General features: G+C 46.2%; 1 protein-coding gene across 1 annotated transcript in view; it reads left to right on the top strand.

Moving 5' to 3' along the window:
• MAP3K9 (mitogen-activated protein kinase kinase kinase 9) overlaps nt 1-19,895 on the top strand; it is a 92,134-nt gene extending 72,239 nt beyond the window's left edge. Inside the window, exons 5-12 of the mRNA XM_049770536.1 lie at nt 409-584; nt 6,227-6,467; nt 9,538-9,660; nt 11,069-11,222; nt 13,755-13,823; nt 15,972-16,084; nt 16,983-17,786; nt 19,090-19,895. Coding sequence (XP_049626493.1) covers nt 409-584; nt 6,227-6,467; nt 9,538-9,660; nt 11,069-11,222; nt 13,755-13,823; nt 15,972-16,084; nt 16,983-17,786; nt 19,090-19,574 — 2,165 coding nt within the window. The 3' untranslated portion in view covers nt 19,575-19,895. The remainder of the gene's footprint in view (nt 1-408; nt 585-6,226; nt 6,468-9,537; nt 9,661-11,068; nt 11,223-13,754; nt 13,824-15,971; nt 16,085-16,982; nt 17,787-19,089) is intronic.
• The last annotated feature ends 1,447 nt before the right edge of the window (nt 19,896-21,342 follow it).

The following is a 21,342-nucleotide window of genomic DNA, read 5'->3' as shown; positions in this document are numbered from 1 at the left end:
TATTGCTGTTTGGGACCACTCCTGGCAGTGCTCAGGACAACTCCTAGGTTGGAACTTGGGTGTTGTTCCTGGCTTTGCTCTTAGAATCATGTCAAGCTGGGGGTGGAACCTGGGCCTCCTATATGCAGAGCATGGGCTACAGTCCTTGAGCTATCTCCGTGGGCCTGGACTTGCTTTTTTATGCTAAATCAGTAGTCAGAATTGGATGAATGAAAGCAGAACTATTGCTTTTAACTTTCAGTTCCACTCTGTTAAGATGGTGTTGGCAGCTTGCTCGAGTTCCTGTGTCCAGTTTGAGGTTACCTACATTGTAATCTGTTTTTGTAAAGAGACAATGAAAGGTTGTGTTCTGGCTTCTGAGATAACATGATCTCCTGAATGTCACATTGGCTCACATGTTCAACACAGATTGCTGGAATCCTGACCCCCATTCCCGACCATCCTTCACAAATATCCTAGACCAGCTAACTACCATCGAGGAGTCTGGTTTCTTTGAAATGCCCAAGGATTCCTTCCACTGCCTGCAGGATGACTGGAAACATGAGATTCAGGAGATGTTTGACCAACTCAGGGCTAAGGAAAAGGTAAGAAGAGACAGAGATAAGGCCCTTTCGAATTGGTGGAGTCTTCCCTACTGTGACCTCTGGGCTGATTCTCAGGTGAGCCTCTCCCTGTTTGGTTTGTTCTATCTTAGCACTTACCTGCCGGGGTATTTGGGAGTGAGATCTCCATGCCTCAGGTGTGCTATGCAATGACACTTGTATTTTCTTTCTGTGAAGAGGTGGCAGGAATAAGTGGGAGGAGTCTTAGGTCCCAGCTCTCCTTCCGGAGATGTTTCAGCATCTAGACCAGAAGAGGTCCAATGAGCAGGTAGCAGCAACAACTGTCCTGCCCTGTCCACTGAAAAGATGAGAAGGTCCTAGAGAAGAGAAAAGGTTCTAGGCTGGAGAGGCACCTGATAGAGGGATCCTTCAACCTGAGAACAGTTATCAGAATATCCTACCAGTGTACATTGGCAACAGGACCAGAAATAGCATTTGAGCTTGAAATAACTTCAGATCTGAAATTGTGGAGTACTTTTTTCTCATAGTTTGGTGAGGAAGAGTTCAGCCCCTAAACCAGCAAGATAGTTCAGACATAGCCCATAAAAGATCTGCTTTTTTGTGTTGGTGGCCCTTTTCTCTGGACACCTGGTGTCTGGCTGGTGGCCAGCATGTGAATGGTCAAAGATGGCCATGTTGGGGCCGGGCGGTGGCTCTCAAGGTAAGGTGCCTGCCTTACCTGCGCTAGCCTAGGAGACGGACCGCGGTTCGATCCCCCGGCGTCCCATATGGTCCCCCAAGCCAGGAGCGACTTCTGAGCGCATAGCCAGGAGTAACCCCTGAGCGTCACCGGGTGTGGCCCAAAAAAACCAAAAAAAAAAAAAAAAAAAAAAAAAGATGGCCATGTTGCTCATTCTGTAGTTAGAGAAGCGCCTGGGGCTACTGAAGGGGCCTTGAAGCTTGTCCAAAGACTGGGTTTCTCTTTATCCCTGCTCCCACCATAGGAATTTGGCATAATAGGATGATAATGATAGCTAATGTTGGGACTAGGAAGATAGCTAAGGACTGGAGCAAGTATTAAACCATGGGCTCATTCTCCAACACCACTTGACCTACTAATCACTGCCAAATTGACCTTAGTAGCTCCAGAAGTACTGGGCACATAGCCCCCCCCCCAAAAAAAAAAAAACAACTTAGTAGCTAAAATGGTTTGTGTCTGTATGACTCCCATGCTCTTTCACTTGTAAGGCTAGTGAAGCACAGGGTTAAGGTACTTGCCTTGCATGTAATCTGGCTCCATCCCTGGAAAATATATAGTTTCTGAGCACTGTTAGGAGTAAACCCTGAGCACCACTGGATGTGTTCTCCTTCCCAGAATAAAAGAATGAGGCATTGATGTTATAGTGGTGAGCATTGCTGACCCCCTCCCACACCAAAATAAAATAAAGATCTGATGAGATATTTTTATGTATGAATCTTACAGTTCTTGGGAATGGGGTTCCTACATGCAAAGCATGTGCTCCAGCCCTTTGAGCTATCTCCCCAAACATTAATCCCTTATTAGAGTGATAATTCACTGGCTCTTATTTATAATGATTTTTTTTTTTTTTTGGTTTTTGGGCCACACCCAGTGACGCTCAGGGGTTACTCCTGTCTATGTGCTTAGAAGTCACTCCTGGCTTGGGGGACCATATGGGACATCGGGGGATCGAACCGAGGTCCGTCTAAGGCTAGCGCAGGCAAGGCAGGCACCTTACCTCTAGCGCCACTGCCCGGCCCATTTTTATAATGATATTAAAGGTCAGTAAGGAAAACGAAAATCAAAGTTAGGTTTTGTCAGTAAATAATTACTAGGAAAAGTTAAGTTCATTCCCATAATAACATTTTTTTTTGTTTTTGGGTCACACCCGGCAGTACTCAGGGTTACTCCTGGCTCTACGCTCAGAAATCACCCCTGGTAGGCTCGGGGGACCATTGGGATGTCGGGAGTTGAACCACCAACCTTCTGCATGCAAGGCAAGCGCCTTATCTCCATGCTATCTCTCCAGCCCCATTCCCATAATAACATTTATAGCCATTTTACTATGCATCCTACAGTTTTAAGTCAGGTACATTCTTATGTAATCTTATATAGGTTAATAGTTGTCCTATTTAATACAACCCTGTGATGCAGCTCTTCACTACATTTTCCATCTGATACACAAGAGTTGACTGAGGACATAATTCAGCCAGTTTGTTATAAAGTCCTTATTTATTTATTTATTTATTTATTTATTTATTTATTTATTTTGGTTTTTGGGTTATACCAGGTGGCACTCAGGGGTTACTCATGGCTCTGTGCTCAGAAATCGCTCCTGGCAGGCATGGGGGTCCATATGGCATGCCGGAATTTGAACCACTGTCCGTCCTGGATCAGCTGTGTGCAAGGCAAACACCGTATCCTTGTTATCTCTCCGGCCCCTTAAGACCTTTTTTTTTTTTTTTTTTTTTTTTTGCGGAATAGGGTGGTTTGAGGTCACACCTGGTAGCGCTCAAGGGTTACTCCTGGCTCTACACTCAGAAATTGCGCCTGCAGGCTCAGGGGACCATATAGTATGCCGGGATTCTAACCACTGACCTTCTGCATGTAAGGCAAATGCCTTACCTCCATGCTATCTCTCCGGCCCCAAAAGACCATTTTTTTTTTGGGGGGGGGTCACACCTGGCAGTGCTCAGGAGTTACTAAGAAATCACTCCTGGCAGGCACAGGGGACCATATGGGATGCCGGGATTCAAACCACCATCCTTCTGCATGAAAGGCAAATGCCTTACCTCCATGCTATCTCTCCGGCCCCAAAAGACCTTATTTTTAACCACCATAATGTCTCTCTTATAAGTCTTACAGTTGGACTAGGTAAGAGAGACTAAGATGGGTAAAAGCCCTTTCTCTGTGGAGCTATTACTCTTTTTTTGAGGGGGGCACACCAGGTGATGCTCAGGGGTTACTCCTGGCTATGCACTCAGAAATTGCTCCTGGCTTGGGGGACCATATGGGACACTGGGGGATTGGACCATGGTTTGTTCTGGGTCAACCGTGTGCAAGACAAATGTCCTATTGCTGCGCCATTGCTCCAGCCCCTGAGCTATTACTCTTTGTCACTGAAGTGGAAGATGAAGCTGATCCCCAGACAAGAGTTTCACACGAGCAGGATTTACTTTGTTTGAAGGTCTTTCAAGAATTTGATCTGTAGGACCAGACTCTTCCAGCCCCAGGACTCAGTTCTTTCTCCCGCTTGGTTCCTTCTGGGCATGAATTGATGTCTGGATTGAAGATCAAGTACCCTGAAAGGAAGGGGCTTAGACCCAAATCATCCCTTAGACAAAGAGTAGACAGGACAGGAGGTCTCCAAAAAGTTAGCAGTAGCTTCAACTTTTTTTGGCTTTTACATTTAGCAGCTTAATTAACCAAACAAGAAAATTCTTGCTTACCCTTCCATATTTTGTGATAATTTTTTTGTTACCTCCTAATTGTGAAAACAAAGTAGTAGGACAAGGAAACCAAAGATTTGGGTGGCATACAACAATGACTCCTTGAGGGGACATTCTGCCATAAGAAGTTCACAAGTTCAAGCCCATCTCTCAGGCACTAGATAAGCATTTATTGTTTCCATAAAGAATTGCATTTATGAAAAGTGTCTTCCATCTCCTCTTTACTTTGTATTCAACAGTTATTCAGTAAACTACTGAGCATCTGCCAAATACCAGACAGTTTTCAAGGTGGTAATCCTCCCTCTTGTTTCTCTCTTTTCTATCACTTTGGTGCCTATTTTGATATTCTCCTGAGAATGGAGGACAAGTTGAATGAAAATTTCTCAGCATCAGATATTTTATTTCCATCTTGTCTCTGTTTTCTATTCACGGCTCAGCTTCTAAAGGTTATTCTCAGAATGGAGTTCTTTTCTAGTTCTAGATTTCCTTTACACAGTAACTGGTTGTAGTCCAGAATGATGTCTTATGACAAGCTGTCTCATGGGTACATTTTGAGTTTCAACCACAAAAGTGTTTTTCAAGCTGCTGTGGAAGAACCTTCTTCCTTTTTTTAGACAAGATTCTCTTGGGTTGTTGACATGAACAGTATTCTTAAATTTTCGTTGTTTCCTTCACCTGTCACCATTTCACCGTGACCTAGGGTAACCAGTGTTAACAGTTTAGATTCTAGATCTTCACATCAGATTCCCAGACTTTATCCTCTTTGCTGTTTGCCCTCTATTCTCTAATTTTGTTTCCCTTAGTCTTGTCAAAGGTATTCAGTACTGTATTCATTTATAAATTCATGCAGAAGAAAAAGCAGAAGTAGGGAAGAGGTTCTGCTCACCTCACACAGGACAGAAGGGAGCATTCTGGTCAGCATGAGGGTTCCAGATGGGCCCTTGTCCCAGTTCTACCCCTTGGGCATTTTGGCTTCAACTCTTCTCTGGACCAGTGTGATCACTGTCCTTGATATGCTCCTGCTAGGAGGTGTGACATCCTTTCTGCTCATTGAACAGTTTCAAGGGTGTGTGATACAGCAGCAGGCAAGTCTGGTTCCAGAGTGAGTTCCTGGCAAAGATTGCAGGAAATGTTCCCTTTCTCCTGTGCTGTGTGATCAAGCCTTCCCCAGGCAAAGACTTGTCCTTTACCATCTGATGAGAGTTCAAACCACTTGCCTCAGCAAATTTACTCACCACACAAACACATACTAGGCCTCATATGCCTTCTCAACAGCCACCCTGGAAATCAATTTATGCCTATTTGAATGTTAAGTTATACCTGGAGGGTGATTCATTTATAGAAGGCATATGTGAAGGTAGATCACATTATTTTGATTTTTATTTTGTTTCTTTTTATCCCTTTATATAGTAGAAGGAGGGTGTGGATAAAATCAGTCCAAGGTTGTAAAATTCAAATGCATGCTATGTCTTCTACCCAAACCCTCATTTTTCCATAATTATGGGCAATTTTTATTTATTTGGGAGTTGGGAGCCCTCCTAAGCAGTGTTCAGGAAGTCCAGGATGAGGGACATCAGCAACTGACCTTAATTAGACCAGAAATTCAGCATGAGTTTGAGAACACTACACTGCTTGGATCTGGAGGTGCTGGGAATTTTACCAGGCAAGCCAGGAAGTGCTGGGGCCTTAAATGCCATACTTGGCAATGCTTGAGGGGACTATGTGGTGTCAGGGATTAAACCAAAGTCAGGAGGTCAGAGCGATAGCTCATCGATAGAGTGTTTGCCTTGCACCTGGCTGACCTAGGACGGACCTGGGTTTGATCCCCAGCATCCCACATGGTCCTCAGAGCCAGGAGCAATTTCTGAGCACATAGCCAGGAGTAACCCCTGAGTGTCACCAGGTGTGGCCCAAAAACCAAAACATAAAATAAACCAAAGTCAGATACTTGCAAGGCCTCTCACAAGAAGTTTTAACCAATACTGAAGGAGTACCTGGGGCTACCTGTCTCTGGCAGTTGGTCCCTGTTTCTAGACATCCTCAGGTGACTGTTGTGAGTCTTCCTTTCAGCACGAATAGGTGTCAGGTGTTTGTTTAGCAGCTAACTAGCAGGCCCCCTTGAAATATGGTGGAATTTTAGCATAATTTTCATGCCTCTCTTTCCCCTGTGGACTGAGCACCCACTCTTCTCTCTGATGGTTCTGTCCACTGCACAGGAGCTTCGCACCTGGGAAGAGGAGCTGACCCGGGCTGCGCTGCAACAGAAGAACCAGGAGGAGCTGCTGCGGCGGCGGGAGCAGGAGCTGGCTGAGCGTGAGATCGACATCCTGGAGCGAGAGCTCAACATCATCATCCACCAGCTGTGCCAGGAGAAGCCACGGGTGAAGAAACGCAAGGGCAAGTTCCGGAAGAGCCGGCTGAAGCTCAAGGATGGAAACCGCATCAGCCTTCCCTCTGGTCAGTGACCAATCTGCTGTAGGGGTTGAGGGGGATGGGGCAGAGCCAGGACTGGGGAGGGATCTATGAGAGCCAAGACTAAGCACAGCCACGTGAAACCCCAGATCTCAAATTAGAGAACATTTCAGATGGGTCAGTTTCTTCCTTGGAAAGTCTGGTCTATTTGAATGAAACTCCACTTTAGGAATTTATTTTGGGGCTGGAGTGATAATAGCTCAGCACAGTGATCAGCCTTGCACATGACTGACCTGGGGCAGACCTGGGTTGGTTCCTGGCATCCCATATGATCCCCCAAGCCTGCTAGGAGAGATTTCTGAGTGCAGAGCCAGGAGTAACCCCTGATTGTCACTGGGTGTGGCCCAAAACAAAACAATAGAGGAATTAATTTTGGGGGGGTACCTGATAGTGCTAAGAGGTCCATGAAAAATGGGAGATTGAATGTAGGGCTCCCAACAGCAGAATTTGTGCTCTAGCCCTTCAAGCCATCTCCCAGCCTCTGGGATAGTGGGGGTGGGATGTGAAGGATGGAGAGATAGTATAGCAGGTAAGATAGCTTGCCTTGCTTGCAGCTTATCCAAGTTTGATCCCTGGTACCACATAGAGTCTATGAGGAATGATCTCAGAGTGCAGAGCCAGGAGTATATGAGCACCACCAGATGTGACTCAAACTTCCTCAAAAAACAAAACAAAACTAAAAAACAGGCAGTAGGGACCGTCCAGGCTGTGAACAATGCTCACTCAAATAGGCGTTGGGCACATCTCACTTGAGGCAGAACTAAAGGAGACAAAGTTGTCCAGCATGTGTTGTATGAGACGAGAGAATTCATGACTCTGCAGACTAACAATCTAGATGTCTTTAGAAAATTAGGTCTGGGGCTGGAGAGATAGCATGGAGGTAGGGCATTTGTCTTGCATGCAGAAAAATGGTGGTTTGAATCCCGGCATCCCATATGGTCCCCCGAGCTTGCCAGGACTGATTACTGATCATAGAGCCAGGAATAACCCCTGAGTGCTGCCGGGTATGACCCCCAAAAAACAAAAAAAGAAAAAAAGAAAATTAGGTCTGACTAGTGTCGTTGAGAATAAGATTAATATATACACATTTTATTCACTTGTAACCTTTCAAAACATGTCATTGGAACAAAGGTACCTTTTCAGTGACACAACCTAGGAAATGTGCAAAAGAAATATGAAACTATCAGTTAGAATCTTGGTGATGTTTCTTGTACGTATGTAAGGAATTAAGGGCTCAGTGTGTGTTGAAAGATGAAAACAAAATTATTGTATTCTGAATTGATATGAACCTAGGACACGAACTTAACATAAGTGAAACAAACTGGGCCAGAGTGATAGTTCAGTGGGTAGGGCATTTACCTCACATATGACTGGTCCAGGTTCAATTGTTGTTATCCCATATGGTCCTCCCTAAGTCTGCTAGGAATGATTCTTGCTTAAAAAACCAGGAGCGGGACGGGAGAGATAGCATGGAGGTAAAGTGTTTTGCCTTGCATGCAGAAGGTCAGTGGTTCGAATCCGGCATCCCATATGGCCCCCTGAGCCTGCCAGGAGCGATTTCTGAGCATAGAGCCAGGAGTAACCCCTGAACGCTGCTGAGTGTGACCCAAAAATTCAACCCCCCCCCAAAAAAAAAAAACCAGGAGCAAGCCCTGAGCACTAGCAGTGCTGGCAATAAATAAATAAATAAACAAACAAACAAACAAATAAATAAATAAGAAAGAAAGAAAAGAAAAAAGAAAAAGAAAAGAAAAAAAGAGGAGAAGATGAAGGAGAAAGAGGAGGGGGTGGAGGAGGAAGAGTAAGAAAAGTGAAAGGAATCAAAAGAAACAGACATACTGTTGGTTTTAAGCACTAGTAGTGGTTAAGCGCTAGGAACTTGTTCAGTGACATTCCATGCATGTTTTCTCAGAACAAATTTACCATTGCATGTTTCCTTCTTTGCCCTCAACAACAGTCTAAGCCCTCTTGAGCATCTAGCCTATGCAAGTATATTGCTAACTAGGGTATAGCACACAGAAAGGGGGTGTTCCCACTCACTCCTTTGTACTTATTATGCAGTTCTGCATGGTAGTCTACAGTGGAACATACTATTTTGGTGGAGGGGCACTCCTGGAGATGCTTAGGCATAACTCCTGACTCTGTGCTCAGGGATTACTCCTGGTGGGCTCCAGATAGGATGCTGGACATCAAATCTGAGTTAACCATATGCAAAGCAAAGACCCTACCCACTAATATCTCTTTTGCCCCAAAGGGCTGTTTCTTATGACTCTCTGGTAAATGAGACAGAAGCTCAAAGATGTGCATTTTATATTCTCTATATATGGCTTCCCTTTACATTCATCAGTCTCAGGGCTAGTAGCTCCAACTCCCTCCCTTTTCTACGTTCTCCTTCATACTTACTTCTCTGTTCTACCTGCACTTAGTGAGGCCCATCCCTCACTAAGCCGACGAAGCAAAAGCATCATCCTGCTTTGGTCCTTGAGGAAAGGGCCATGTACTAATGGATTCCTTAGTTGTATGTCCTAGAATGATTAGAGGTCTGAAGATTTTGCTCTACATATGACCTTGTTCTAAACTATTTTAAATAATACACTCTAGGCCTATATAGTCAGTTAAATGGACAGCTCCTTGCAAACTATTGAATACAATCCATTCTGATTATATATTATTCTTCTACTTTCATCTTGCTATGTGCCTTTTGTAAAATGATGAGCATCTGGGGCCAGAGTGATAACACAGTGGTAGGGTGTTTGCCTTGCACACAGCTGACTCAGGACAGACCTCGGTTTGATCTCTGGCATTCCATATGGTCCTCCAAGCCAGTGGTGATTTCTGAGTACATAGCCAGGAGTAACCCATGAGCATCACTGGGTGTGGCCTTAAAACAAACTAACGAAAAACAGATGAGTGTCTGAAAGCAAACATTTCCTGGATTGTTCCAGGAGCGTCTCAGAATACTTGGGTCTGCCTCTTTGACCTGCCAGGAAATATCCTTGAGTTGGATGATGGGGGAAATTCTAATGTATATCCTTGGTTTGTTTTTTTCAAGCAGATTTCCAGCACAAGTTCACTGTGCAGGCATCCCCTACCATGGATAAAAGGAAGAGTCTCATCAGCAGCTGTGCCAGCCCTCCTGCAAGCCCCACCATTATTCCTCGCCTTCGAGCCATCCAGTGTGAGACTGTTTCCCAAATTATGGGTCCTGAATATACTAAAGGCACTTGTCCCCTGCTCTGTCCAACCACTGATAGTCCAGGCTTACTCCATTCATAACTTCTGTCACTTCACTTCAACAGTGTGTCTATACATGCACATATGTATGCAAACCCTCAGCCCTCCCCTTTCTCTCACTCTATGAAAATTACTACTGCCTTCACTACTTTGACTCAGTCACATATTAGCACAGGGAATTGTGGCTATGAACAAGGGCCTTCACTCAATTGTAAGGCATTTTGGGATGGATACAGGCTGGCTTTGAGAATTCTTTATTCTTTTTGGGGTATTTTGTTTTTCTCTTGTTCATGCTCCATAAAGAAACTCTTTGTCAAAATGTAGGTCCTAAGTAATCTTGCCAGATATTTTAGGGTAGATGAAACCTGGACCTGTTTTACTTTTACCACAGTATCTACATAAAGGAAATTACATGTTCATGAACAAATAATTCTCCTAATTTAAAGAGATTTTATTTTAAAACAGCGACCATAAAATTTCTAGACTTTTGTCTTTTCTGGAAAAATTAGATTAAATGGCAGTGGGTTCCCTTTTTCATGTCTCAACTGGCTGGCACTGAAGGCAGTTAACTCTGTCGTTCCATACTGAGTCCCAATCCCCTCAATCCCCTTTTATGGGTAATGCGTCAGTTAACTACTTTATGATATAAGCCCAATCTTGGCTCTCTGCCTTCCCCACCCTCTATATAGCAATGACAGAAGACTGTTTTTTCTCTCGTCTCTCACCTTTCTCTAGAGCTCTTCTTTCCCCATTTCTAACAATCACTTCCTTATCCATCATCCTAAATTTCTCACATACCTTTTAGCACTTTCCCACCAAAATTCCCATCCCACATCTTCCTTGCCCTTTACTTATTTTTCACACCTACTGACTTCCTCCTTTATGCTCCCTAATCCAGTACTACCTAACATGACAAATTCTTTAAATCAGACCTGCTTGGAACCTGGTGTCTGGCTGGTTTGAACTTCAGTTTTACATGAAGTTAATGAGAATCTAGGAGGTGTTTCCATGTTTACTACTTGGAGAATGCTAAAGAATTGGTGATCTTCACTGATATTTCCTGGAAGATTCCCTGTCGCCACAGAGTTTTTGAAGAAATTTAATTTTCCTGATGCTCCAAGTGTTTGCATGTGTATTTGTGTGTGCACGTACATCACATACAGATGTGATGCTTTGTTGTATGTATATTGTATTATGATGCTTTTCTTGTATGTATGTAACAACATATTTTGCATATGCATATGTAGGTTTGTGTGTACATGTATGTATCTTTGTGTGTGCATGTCTTCCTGTTGTCTGGTGTAATAGAGCCTACTTGGGGGATCAATCCATCAAATTTTAATTTTTCACAGTGACACCAGGAGAATGCAGCAAAACCTGGGGCCGGAGCTCCATCATCCCAAAAGAGGAAGGGGAGGAGGACGAGAAGCGGGTCCCCAAGAAGAAGGGACGAACTTGGGGTCCTGGAACACTGGGTCAGAAGGACCTTGCTTCAGGAGATGAAGGGTAAGAGCTTTTTTTACCTGTAATTGAACAGGCTACCATTTTCATAAAATACACAAAATACACTCACTACAAGACCTTTTTTTCTATTGTTTTTGCTATGCTCGGAGACATAACAGGCGTCTTGATCTTTACAACAGTTTCAACAGAGTTTACAACAGAGTTTCTGCTTGTTCCCTGCAGCCTCCTAGGCCAGGGCAACATGAAGGGCCAGGTGATGGGTGTTTCTGGCCATGTGGGTGGGTAGTCTCTGTTGTAACTCCCTAACCACACTGCCAGGCAAAAAAGCAGACACAGCCCATGGGCAATATGAAGATGGACAAACATTACTGTTTCCAGAACAACTTCAGACAAGTAGGCAGTGGGAAGGATTTAGCCCACCATCATTTGCCAACCCTTGGGGCATCTTTAGAGTAGGGAGGGACCAGGCATTTGCCATTGTGAGAAGTTATGCTTGAGTGTTCATTCTTGTTACACTATTTTTCCCCTAAAAAGAACAACCTTTGAGAGAAAAGAGAAGAAAGAACAGAGATCATGGGGTTTTCTTGATTGGGGGCAGGAACAGGTGGAATAGGTCTGACTAACTTTATGCTCCTTAGTACCCCTCTGGGCACATCTTTGTTCTGGGATATTCTTACTGGGGACTTGTGGCCAGTTTCTAAGTTCAAGTCTTTTAGAGCCAGACCCTTCCCATTAGTGTCATGGTGAAGACTTTATCAGTGACTGCTCATGGCCTCGATACGAGCTGTGTGATGACCGTGAATCAGGGTGGATTCCCTGGAGTAAACGTGAAGTAAATAGATTTCTGTTTGTGAGGTTATGGGAGCTGAGCTAATATATGGGTTAGGTCAGCTATGTTGATTCTTTTGTGTAGCTCATGCAAATTCCGTTTAAGAATAAACCCAGGGTTTATTCTTATTGTGCTTGGTCTCAGAACTCAGAACCCTATTTCCTGGCCTTTTTAGGTGTGAAAATAAGCAATTTCCCCCTTCACTCTTTTCAGTGGCTTTCCAAAGAGCTTCTGAGGTTGAACATTGGGCTAATAGGTGTTTTGAATTTGTAACCAGCTGTAGAACCTGTTCAAATACCGACTTTTCATGTCTGAAATCTGTTTCCCCTTGGAATGCGAAAATAACAGTTTGGTTCCTAAGGTGATCTCATTGAAGCTAGGCTTTAGAAATCGCTAAATACCTAGAATAGACATTTATTTTATTTATTTGGAGAGACTTTGGTCACAACAGTGAGTTCTTGAATGGCTCCTTCTGGCTCTTTGCTCAGGCAGGGGTCACTCCCAGTGATGTTCAGGAGGCCATGTGGTGCTGGGGTTTCAACTGGGGTAGTTGAATGCAAGGGAAGCACCTTAGCCTCTATATTATCCCTCTAGCCACAGAATAGAACACTTGATATGTAGGACAAGTACTTAAGCTACTTGAGAATCCAGTGATTAAATCCTCTCTCTGGACTCGGAAAATTGCTTGGCTCTATTAAGTTCTATAGGATAAGCAAATTCCTCAGATTATTCTTTGAACTCTGGGCTAGAGAAGAGTTGAGTTGGGATTGGAAGCTCAATCATTCTGGATCCCTTAGTATTTCCTGTGTCAGTGTGATTCTAGATCACATATACCAGAATGTCTAGGATCCCAATGATTTCTGTGGTATTGCTTTATTTAAACATGTTTTTCGTTTGTTTTAATCTTGCCAGTGAATTTTCCTTAGCTCACGTTACAAAATATTGTGGGTTTTTTTGTTTTTTTTTTTTTCAGAAGTGGTACTGTTGGAGCCATACCTGGTATTATTCAGGATTTATTTCTGGCTTTGTGCACAGGGGTTACTCATGGTGATGCTTGGGAGACCATATGTTGTGCCGGGAACAGTCTCATGCAAGCAAGCACCTTAAACCCGGCACTATATCTCTGGCCCTCATGTTACAAAATAGTCATTTCAGAATTTTCTTCCTCCCTTACATAGATTTGTCCTCACAAACTTTTGAAGCTGTTCAAAATAATGTGACTTAATGTTTCACCATCTCTATTTATATTGGAGAAATAAAAGTACTTTCTTCCAGTCTCAGGAAAGATTTCTTTGTTATCAGAAAATGTTTGCATGTCTGTGATAATATTTCTAATTTTAGTTACCATTGACTAAAGGAAGTATGTTATGTGAACACTTTATAAAGTGCTGTTAAGTGAACTCTTATCCTTTGGAAGAATAGCACATAGATATAGGAACCTTATGATAGCACATGGATACAGGCACTATGTGGAGACAGCTTGGATACCTGTAAATTCACAGAGCCCTACAGTCATTCTGTGGCTGCTCAGGGAAGATGGTACCACACATTGAAATGTACTGGGCCTGTGGTAGTTCAAGCAGGGCCATTTGGTTGACAATCTATCATGGTGTGGGCTTTGCTGTCTGCTAGTGGACAAGGGGAAGGTGACTTGCTCTTTAACCAGACCAGCTGTGGCATTCTCAAATGGGTGAGTTGAATGTACCCCACTGTTGCCTGCTACTGTTTCTCTTTATTCATTGAAGATCCCCTCAGAGACGTGAGAAAGCTAATGGCTTAAGTGTCCCATCAGAATCTCCACATTTCCACTTGGGGTGAGTCCAGTCTTCACCCTTCCATAAAATACATCAATAATACCCCCTTCCATGTCCATATTCTTACAGAACCAAGCCTCATTATTGCCGGAATTGTGCCAACTTTATTTTTTAAAGCATTGCCATGGTGCACTTTGGGAAAAGTCTGTGTTGTCTGGCTCTCCCTTTCCTCACTTGGGATGGCCACTCCCATAGTTGGGGTGTTCATGGCTTCCATAGGGTCAGGAAGACTGTACTAACTAGCCTCCATTCTTTAGCCCCTTCTCTTGACTTTGCTCATCTATATATCCTGGTCTAGAGCTGCTGGATGTGATAGCCTACCCATTCTCTTAGTTCAGTGAGCATTAAAAATTCCTGGTTCTGGGGCCGGGGAGAGAGCATGGAGATAAGGCATTTACCTTGCATGCAGAAGGATGATGGTTCGAATCCCGGCATCCCATATGGTCCCCCGAGGCTGCCAGGAGCGATTTCTGAGCATGGAGCCAGGAGTAACCCCTGAACGCTGCTGGGTGTGACCCAAAAACCAAAAACCAAAAAAAAAAAAAAAAAATTTCCTGGTTCTCGGGTCAGCAATGTGCATACACATATTTATCTGACTCTTCTGGCTGAAACCAGTCATGGCTGGAATATACTTGAATTACTGAGTATTTCCCTTTTTGTTTGTTTTGTTTTTGTTTTAGGGACCACACTTGTCTCTGCTCAGAGCTTACTCCTGATTCTGTGGCCAGGAATCAAATATGGATCAGCCTCATGCAAGGCAAGCACCCTAACCACTGTACTACCTCCCCAGCCCAAATCATGAGTATTTCTGATAATACTCAAAACAAGATATCTGAGGTTAGGGAGAAAATTGGCCTCTATTTCTTCTCAAAATAGACTGGGGCTCTGGGGCAGGAGCAATAATACAAGCAGGTAGATGCTTGCCTTGCATAAGACTGACCCTGGTTTGATTCCCAGCAGCTGAGATAGTCCTACCTATCAGGAATAACTCTTGAACATCATTCGGGTGCAGCCCCAAAACCAAAAATGGGCTGGGACTCTAAGAGCGAATTCTTTTTCAAAATGACTCTTTCTGGCCCTAAAATGAGAGCAATCTCTGATCATAATCCTGGTAACTCTGAAGCTATTATTGTCTACAGTTCCTTAGTCTAAGCTCACCACAATTATTTTTCAAAGAAAGACCAGTGTTTCTGAGCTCTGATGTCCCCCATCTTAGAAGGATGTCTTTGGAGGGCTTAGTCTTTAACTCTAAACTGTGTAAATTTATTGTAGAGACTGGTAAGTCAGCTTTTGTCCTTTCCCTCTCCATTCTCAGATAGAACCAGGGCTTGAGTCTAGTGTTTTGTGCCATACACATAGGTTTGTCCCAAAGTGCACTAACATGTTGTGGCTTTGTTGATTGTTGTTGCTATTATTGTTGTTATTTTGATTATTTTTAAAAAGGGGTTATCTGAAAATAGCCCACATGTGTGCCCTAAGCCTCAGAGAGGTTGAGTGGAATGGTATGAGTGGAGTGGCCCAGCTCTTTCACCCACTGCTTGCCTTGCACTGCACGTCCTTGCATCTCATGTTTCTGACTTCCTGTGCTCTGGGTCCAAGGTCTGGGTGTTTGCCCCTGTTTTAAGATGGGCTCGGGGAAGACACGAGCAGATGCTGAGCATTCTTTTTCCTTCTACCCTCTTCAAAGGCCTACCTGCCCTTTGAATCATTTTTGCAGCATGTGTGAAGTGGAAGGAGATGGGGTTCATATTCTGCTTTTTTCTCACCCACAAGCATGTGCACTTTTTTTGTTTGTTTTTTTTTTGGGGGGGGTCACACCCAGCAGCGCTCAAGGGTTACTCCTGGCTCTATGCTCAGAAATAGCTCCTGGCAGGCTTGGTGGACCATATGGGATACCGGGATTCGAACCACCATTTTTCTGCATGCAAGGCAAATGCCCTACCTCCATGCTATCTCTCCAGCCCCCAAGCATGTGCACCTTTAGGTAATGAAATGGGTGGGCTTAGTGAGGTCTGTTGCCTGTACTTCAAGGCTCTTGGGCTTTGGTATAACTATGCAGACAAGAGGCATTTCTACAAGCCCATAGAGATGAAGGTAGTGGAAGGAGGGTAAGCTGCTCTAACAGTTTCTTCATATCCTCTTCCTAAGCCTCAAGTCCCTGGTCGATGGATACAGACAATGGTCCTCCAGTGCCCCCAACCTGGGAAAAGGCCCAAGGAATAGCCCTGCACTGCCAGGGTTCACCAGCCTTATGGAGATGGGTAAGCATCGCCATTGTTTTCACGCATTGCTTTTTCCCTAAGGGAATTCTTAGGGAAATTTAAGCCTCTAGGATGACTTGGGGACCCCTGGAACTATTTTGTGAAGGTGTCACCTCTTAGTTAACTCCCCCACCCCACCCCCGCACCTGTGATTCCCTTTTGGTTTTCATATTCACATTTCATTGAATCTTCTCAAACTATTCTGTTGCCATGGATATGCTCTTGGTCTCTGAAACCAGGGGCCAGTTATGGTCTCCTGGGTCTATGCAAAGAAGGCCTTGAGACAGCTCTTATTTTCTCTTAGTCTGTGTCATTGTATTTTTAAAGTGGGGACATGGAGCTATACGTCTTCCTCCAAAACAGCTTTTCCATGTTGTCCCAGGCCTAGGCCTGCTCTGAGCTGTTCCAGAGAATATGAGTAGAGTAGAGTATCTTTACTCTGTTTCCAAGTAGAGTATCTAGAGTAGAAGAGAGTATCTTTTCTTGTTTCAGAGTAGAGTATCTTCAATCTGTTTCCTAGTAGAGTAGAATATCTAGAGTAGAGTATCTTAACTCTGTTTCAGAGTAGAGTATCTTAACTCTGTTTCAGAGTAGAGTAGAGTAGAGTAGAGTAGAGTAGAGTAGAGTAGAGTAGAGTAGAGTAGAGTAGATTTTTAGGTGCAATTTTTAGGTGCAATTTTTTAGTGCAAATTTTTTAGGTGCAATTTTTAGGTGCAAAAGCATGAGGGTTGTGCCACTCACTAGAACATTCTAACTAATGTCCGAAGACCCTCTGGCTGCACTCCTTGTGTTGAGGGAAATAACACTGTAACAAGAGGGCAACAGGCTGTGGGAGGGAGCCATCTCTTATTCTTGGGGTGTCCTACCCACTTCCCCTCCGCCCCTGTCATGTGCACAGAGGACGAGGACAGCGAGGGCCCGCAGAATGGGGACAGCCGTCTCCAGCACTCCCCCAACCAGTCCTACCTCTGTATCCCGTTCCCTCGTGGAGAGGATGGGGAAGGTCCCCCAGACGGAGCCCACGAGGAGCCCACCCCGGTCAACTCGGCCACCAGTACCCCTCAGCTGACACCCACCAATAGCCTCAAGCGGGGCGGGAGTCAGCACCGCCGCTGTGAAGCAGCTCTGCTGGGTTGCGGGGCTGTGCTGGCCGCTGCGGGCCTGGGCTTCGATCTTCTGGAAGCTGGCCGGTGCACCCTGCTCCCACCGGAAGAGCCCGAGCCACCAGCCCGGGAGGAGAAGAAGCGGCGTGAAGGTCTCTTCCAGAGGGCCAGCCGGCCTCGCCGGAGCACCAGCCCCCCGTCCCGCAAGCTCTTCAAGAAGGAAGAGCCCCAACTATTGCTCGGGGACCCTTCCGCGTCTCTTACGCTACTTTCGCTCTCTTCCATCTCCGAGTGCAACTCGACCCGCTCCCTGCTCCGCTCTGATAGTGACGAGATTGTGGTGTATGAGATGCCCGTCAGCCCCGCTGAGGCCCCCACTCTGGCCCCCCGTCCCCTCAACCCCCTGGTCAATGTCCGGGTGGAACGTTTCAAGCGAGACCCCAATCAGTCCCTGACGCCCACCCACGTCACCCTCACGGCCCCAACGCAGCCAAGTGCTCACCGGCGGACTCCTTCGGATGGGGCCCTCAAGCCCCCTGCTCCTGACCCAGCCAGAAGGAGCCCCCCCAGCAGTGGGCTGAGCCCCAGCCCTGGAACAGGTGAGTGCTCAGGGGTCACCGCTTCTCAGCTCCACTGGGCAGAGATGTGGGCATACCTGTTGAGGCCGCCTGACCTGGGGTTGGGGTGGCAGGGCCTCTGTCCCCATTACTCACGGTTTTTTTCCCTAACAGTGAGAGCAGAGGGCCAGTTTCCAGGAGTAATCAAACTAGGGGGACCTCCCAGGGTCCCCCTAGTGTAAGGACACAAAACTGTTTTCAGATACAAGACGGGCAGGAGCCTGGCTCTGCTCAGTCCCAGACAGGCTAAAGTGGCCAAGATTTTTGCTCTAAGATAGATGGGTCGTCCTTTGTCACTCCCCCTTTACTCTTACTGACTCCTCCCCTGTAGAGGGTCACCCAGGTCAGTGCCTGTGCTCATCTGTGCCAGCTTTGGTACACACACTTCCCAGCCGTTCCCACCTCTGTCTGGTTCTCTGGGAGAAGTGACAGCACCCTTTCCACAAGCCCAGGGTGTGCACGTCCACTGGGTTTCACCTTCAGCTTGCCCCTCCTATTTTTTTTTTTTTTGGTTTTTGGGCCACACCCGGTGACGCTCAGGGGTTACTCCTGGCCATGCGCTCAGAAGTCGCTCCTGGCTTGGGGGACCATATGGGACGCCGGGGGATCGAACCGTGGTCCGTCCTAGGGTAGCGCAGGTAAGGCAGGCACCTTACCTTTAGCGCCACCGCCCGGCCCCGCCCCTCCTATTTTTTGTTTTGTTTTGTTTTGTTTTGTCTTGTTTTGTCACACCTGGCTTACTCCTGACTCTGCTTAGGGAATACTCAGGCAGGGTTTAGGGAATCATGTGCCATGCAGGGAACTGAACCCAGGTTGACTATTAGCAAGCCAAGTGCCTTCCCTACTGTACTCTCTCTGGCCCTAGCCTTTCTTTCCTCGTTGTTGTTGTTGTTGTTGTTGTTGTTGTTGTTCTTACATATGTCACCCTCTTGAGGAATGAGCTCTCGAATGACTCATCTTTAGATAGGAACCTGGCTTTGTTCCTCTCACAAACTTGGATTTAATATAAACTAACTGGGAACAGACAGATTATCTCACTTCTTTTCATAACTGTGGAAACTCCATTGTTCTTTCTATCAGCAGTTATAGGGCCCATGACCCTCTAGCTTACGCCTCCATCCTCGGAGCCTCTCAGTATACTCTCACACATTTGGTGTTTGTAGAACGTTTGCTACACCTAGCTTAGGAGTAGGGCGAGGTGAGGAGGGAACAGCGAATCTCTACCCTAGAAACAGATCAGTAGATTTCCTCCATCTGACACCTGTTCCTTTGCCTCTTTGCCCAGGACCATTGAAAACCCCCAGTCCCAGCCGAGACCCAGGGGAATTCCCCCGGCTCCCTGATCCCAATGTGGTCTTCCCCCCAACCCCACGCCGCTGGAACACGCAGCAGGACTCCACCCTGGAGAGACCCAAGACCCTGGAGTTCTTGCCTCGGCCTCGGCCTTCTGCCAACCGGCAACGGCTGGACCCTTGGTGGTTTGTGTCCCCCAGCCATGCCAAGAGTGCTTCCCCAGCCAATAGCTCCAGCACAGAGACACCCAGCAACCTGGACTCCTGCTTTGCCAGTAGTAGCAGCACGGTTGAGGAGCGTGCTGGGCTGCCAGCCCTGCTCCCCTTCCAGACGGGGCCACTGCCCCCCACCGAACGGACGCTACTGGACCTCGATGCAGAAGGCCAGAGCCAGGACAGCACTGTGCCGCTGTGTCGGGCCGAACTGAACACACACAGGCCCGCTGCCTATGAGATCCAGCAAGAGTTCTGGTCTTAGCACAGGGAGGGTTGGGGCAGGCCGGGGGTAAAGCCAGAGGCAGGAGAGGGGTGGGTGGAGCTGGCAGCACAGTCTTGGTCTCAGACTTGGAGCCCCCTGAGATCCAGCCCCAGCTTCTTGCACTGATAATGCACTTTGAAGATGGAAGGGGTAGAACTAGGGCCTCTCTGCTCCTGAGCACGAGGAGGGGCTGTGGCCATCAGCTTGGGCTGTGTAGGGCACAGGTGCGTGCATGTCCCCTATCCTCCACAGTCTTCCTCGCCTTCAGGGTGACCCTGCTATGTCACTCAGCCAAATCTGTCTGCTGCTCCATCTCCCCAGCCCATCTCCTTTCTGCCCAAAGTCTGGGGCTCCTGCCTGCCCAGGCTAAGCTTCCCAAATGCCAGTATTGGGTGTTCATTATGAACGCAGCTCCACTTCCAAATTCTTCCCCAAACCATGTTTGGAGTAAGAGATGAGCTTTTCTGGGTCCTGAGTTCTCTTATACCATCTGGTGAACTGAAGCATAGGGACAATGAGGGTAGGAATGGTTGAACCTGACACACTCACCCTGTTCCCATAGGTATCCCCAATTACTTGAGCCAACACCTGGCAAAGGAACCTGTCTCGGTAAGGACAGGCATGGAGCTGAGGGAGTTAGGAAAAATACAGTGATGATGCTGCAGAGAGAAGAACATAATCTACCCGTATTCCTCTTGTCAACACAAAAGGGCAGCAGCCCACCCCCTTCCAGGGTTCTGAACCTGGCAAGACCACACTGTAAGAGAAATACTGCTCCTCCCAGAAGCAAACACTTGGGCACCTCCTCTCTGGTGCCAGTTCTGGAATCCAAGATGAATGTTCCCCTCTTAGTCCCTCCTGTGGTCTGACTTCTGTGTTATGTTCCCTTCCCTTGGCTCTCGTCCTCAGGGGCAGATTTGGTAGAATGTATTTGGTGGGTTGAGACCTCAGTTGTGCACCAGAATAGATAGATGCTAGAGGTGGGGCACAAGACTGAATGGTGAGAATTCCTTCTCAGCCAGGCTATCCACTCTGAAAAGATCTTGAAGAAGGACAGAGGCATTAGTACATCTTTTCCCCAGTAAATGTGGTGAGGGGCTGGTTTCTGGGAGATGCTTAATGAGCCACCAGCATTCAATGCCTTTCAAATTCCAAGCATGAGAGATTGGCTAAGGTCCTCAGCTCGCTGCATGAGTAGCTTAATGCTGAACAGGAAGGAATCCAGAAGTTGGCCCTGACTACTAAGGAATGTGTGTCTTTAACTGGAATGTCCAGTTGTTTTGGGAGCTTCCTCCTATGTCCAGAGGAGCTTTGATCTTTAGGGCTAGTAAATTGATGGGGAGTGAAGTCCCCATTTCTTCCTCAATGCTCTCTTCTACCATGGCCTATTTATTCATCTATGTGAAAGATCATCTTGCAGCTCTGGATTGCTAAATCCAACTCATGCTGCCTGGATGCCCAGATGCAGACACAGGCCTAAGTGAATGCACATGTCACTATGTGTCACTACTCTCTGTACACCTGGTGCTCTACAGGATGATGGAAAGGGTGGCCCTGGTTTCAAACAGCTTCTTGTTTGATGAGCTCTGTGACACTGTGGCTTAAAGTACCCACCCTGAAGAAGGTACCCCTGGTCCTGTTGCTAGCTTTTTGTTATCCCACCTCATCTCACTCCTTTCTCACCAAACTAAACAACACATATAAGTTTTTGTCCTCCAGCCCCACTCTGTATCTGGGAAGGAAAATGTGACTCCAACCAAGCAGGTGG

This window comes from Suncus etruscus, chromosome 3, assembly GCF_024139225.1.
Source record: "Suncus etruscus isolate mSunEtr1 chromosome 3, mSunEtr1.pri.cur, whole genome shotgun sequence".
In the NCBI taxonomy this organism is placed as follows: Eukaryota; Metazoa; Chordata; class Mammalia; order Eulipotyphla; family Soricidae; genus Suncus; species Suncus etruscus.
This window is presented reverse-complemented; position numbering and strand designations above follow the sequence as displayed.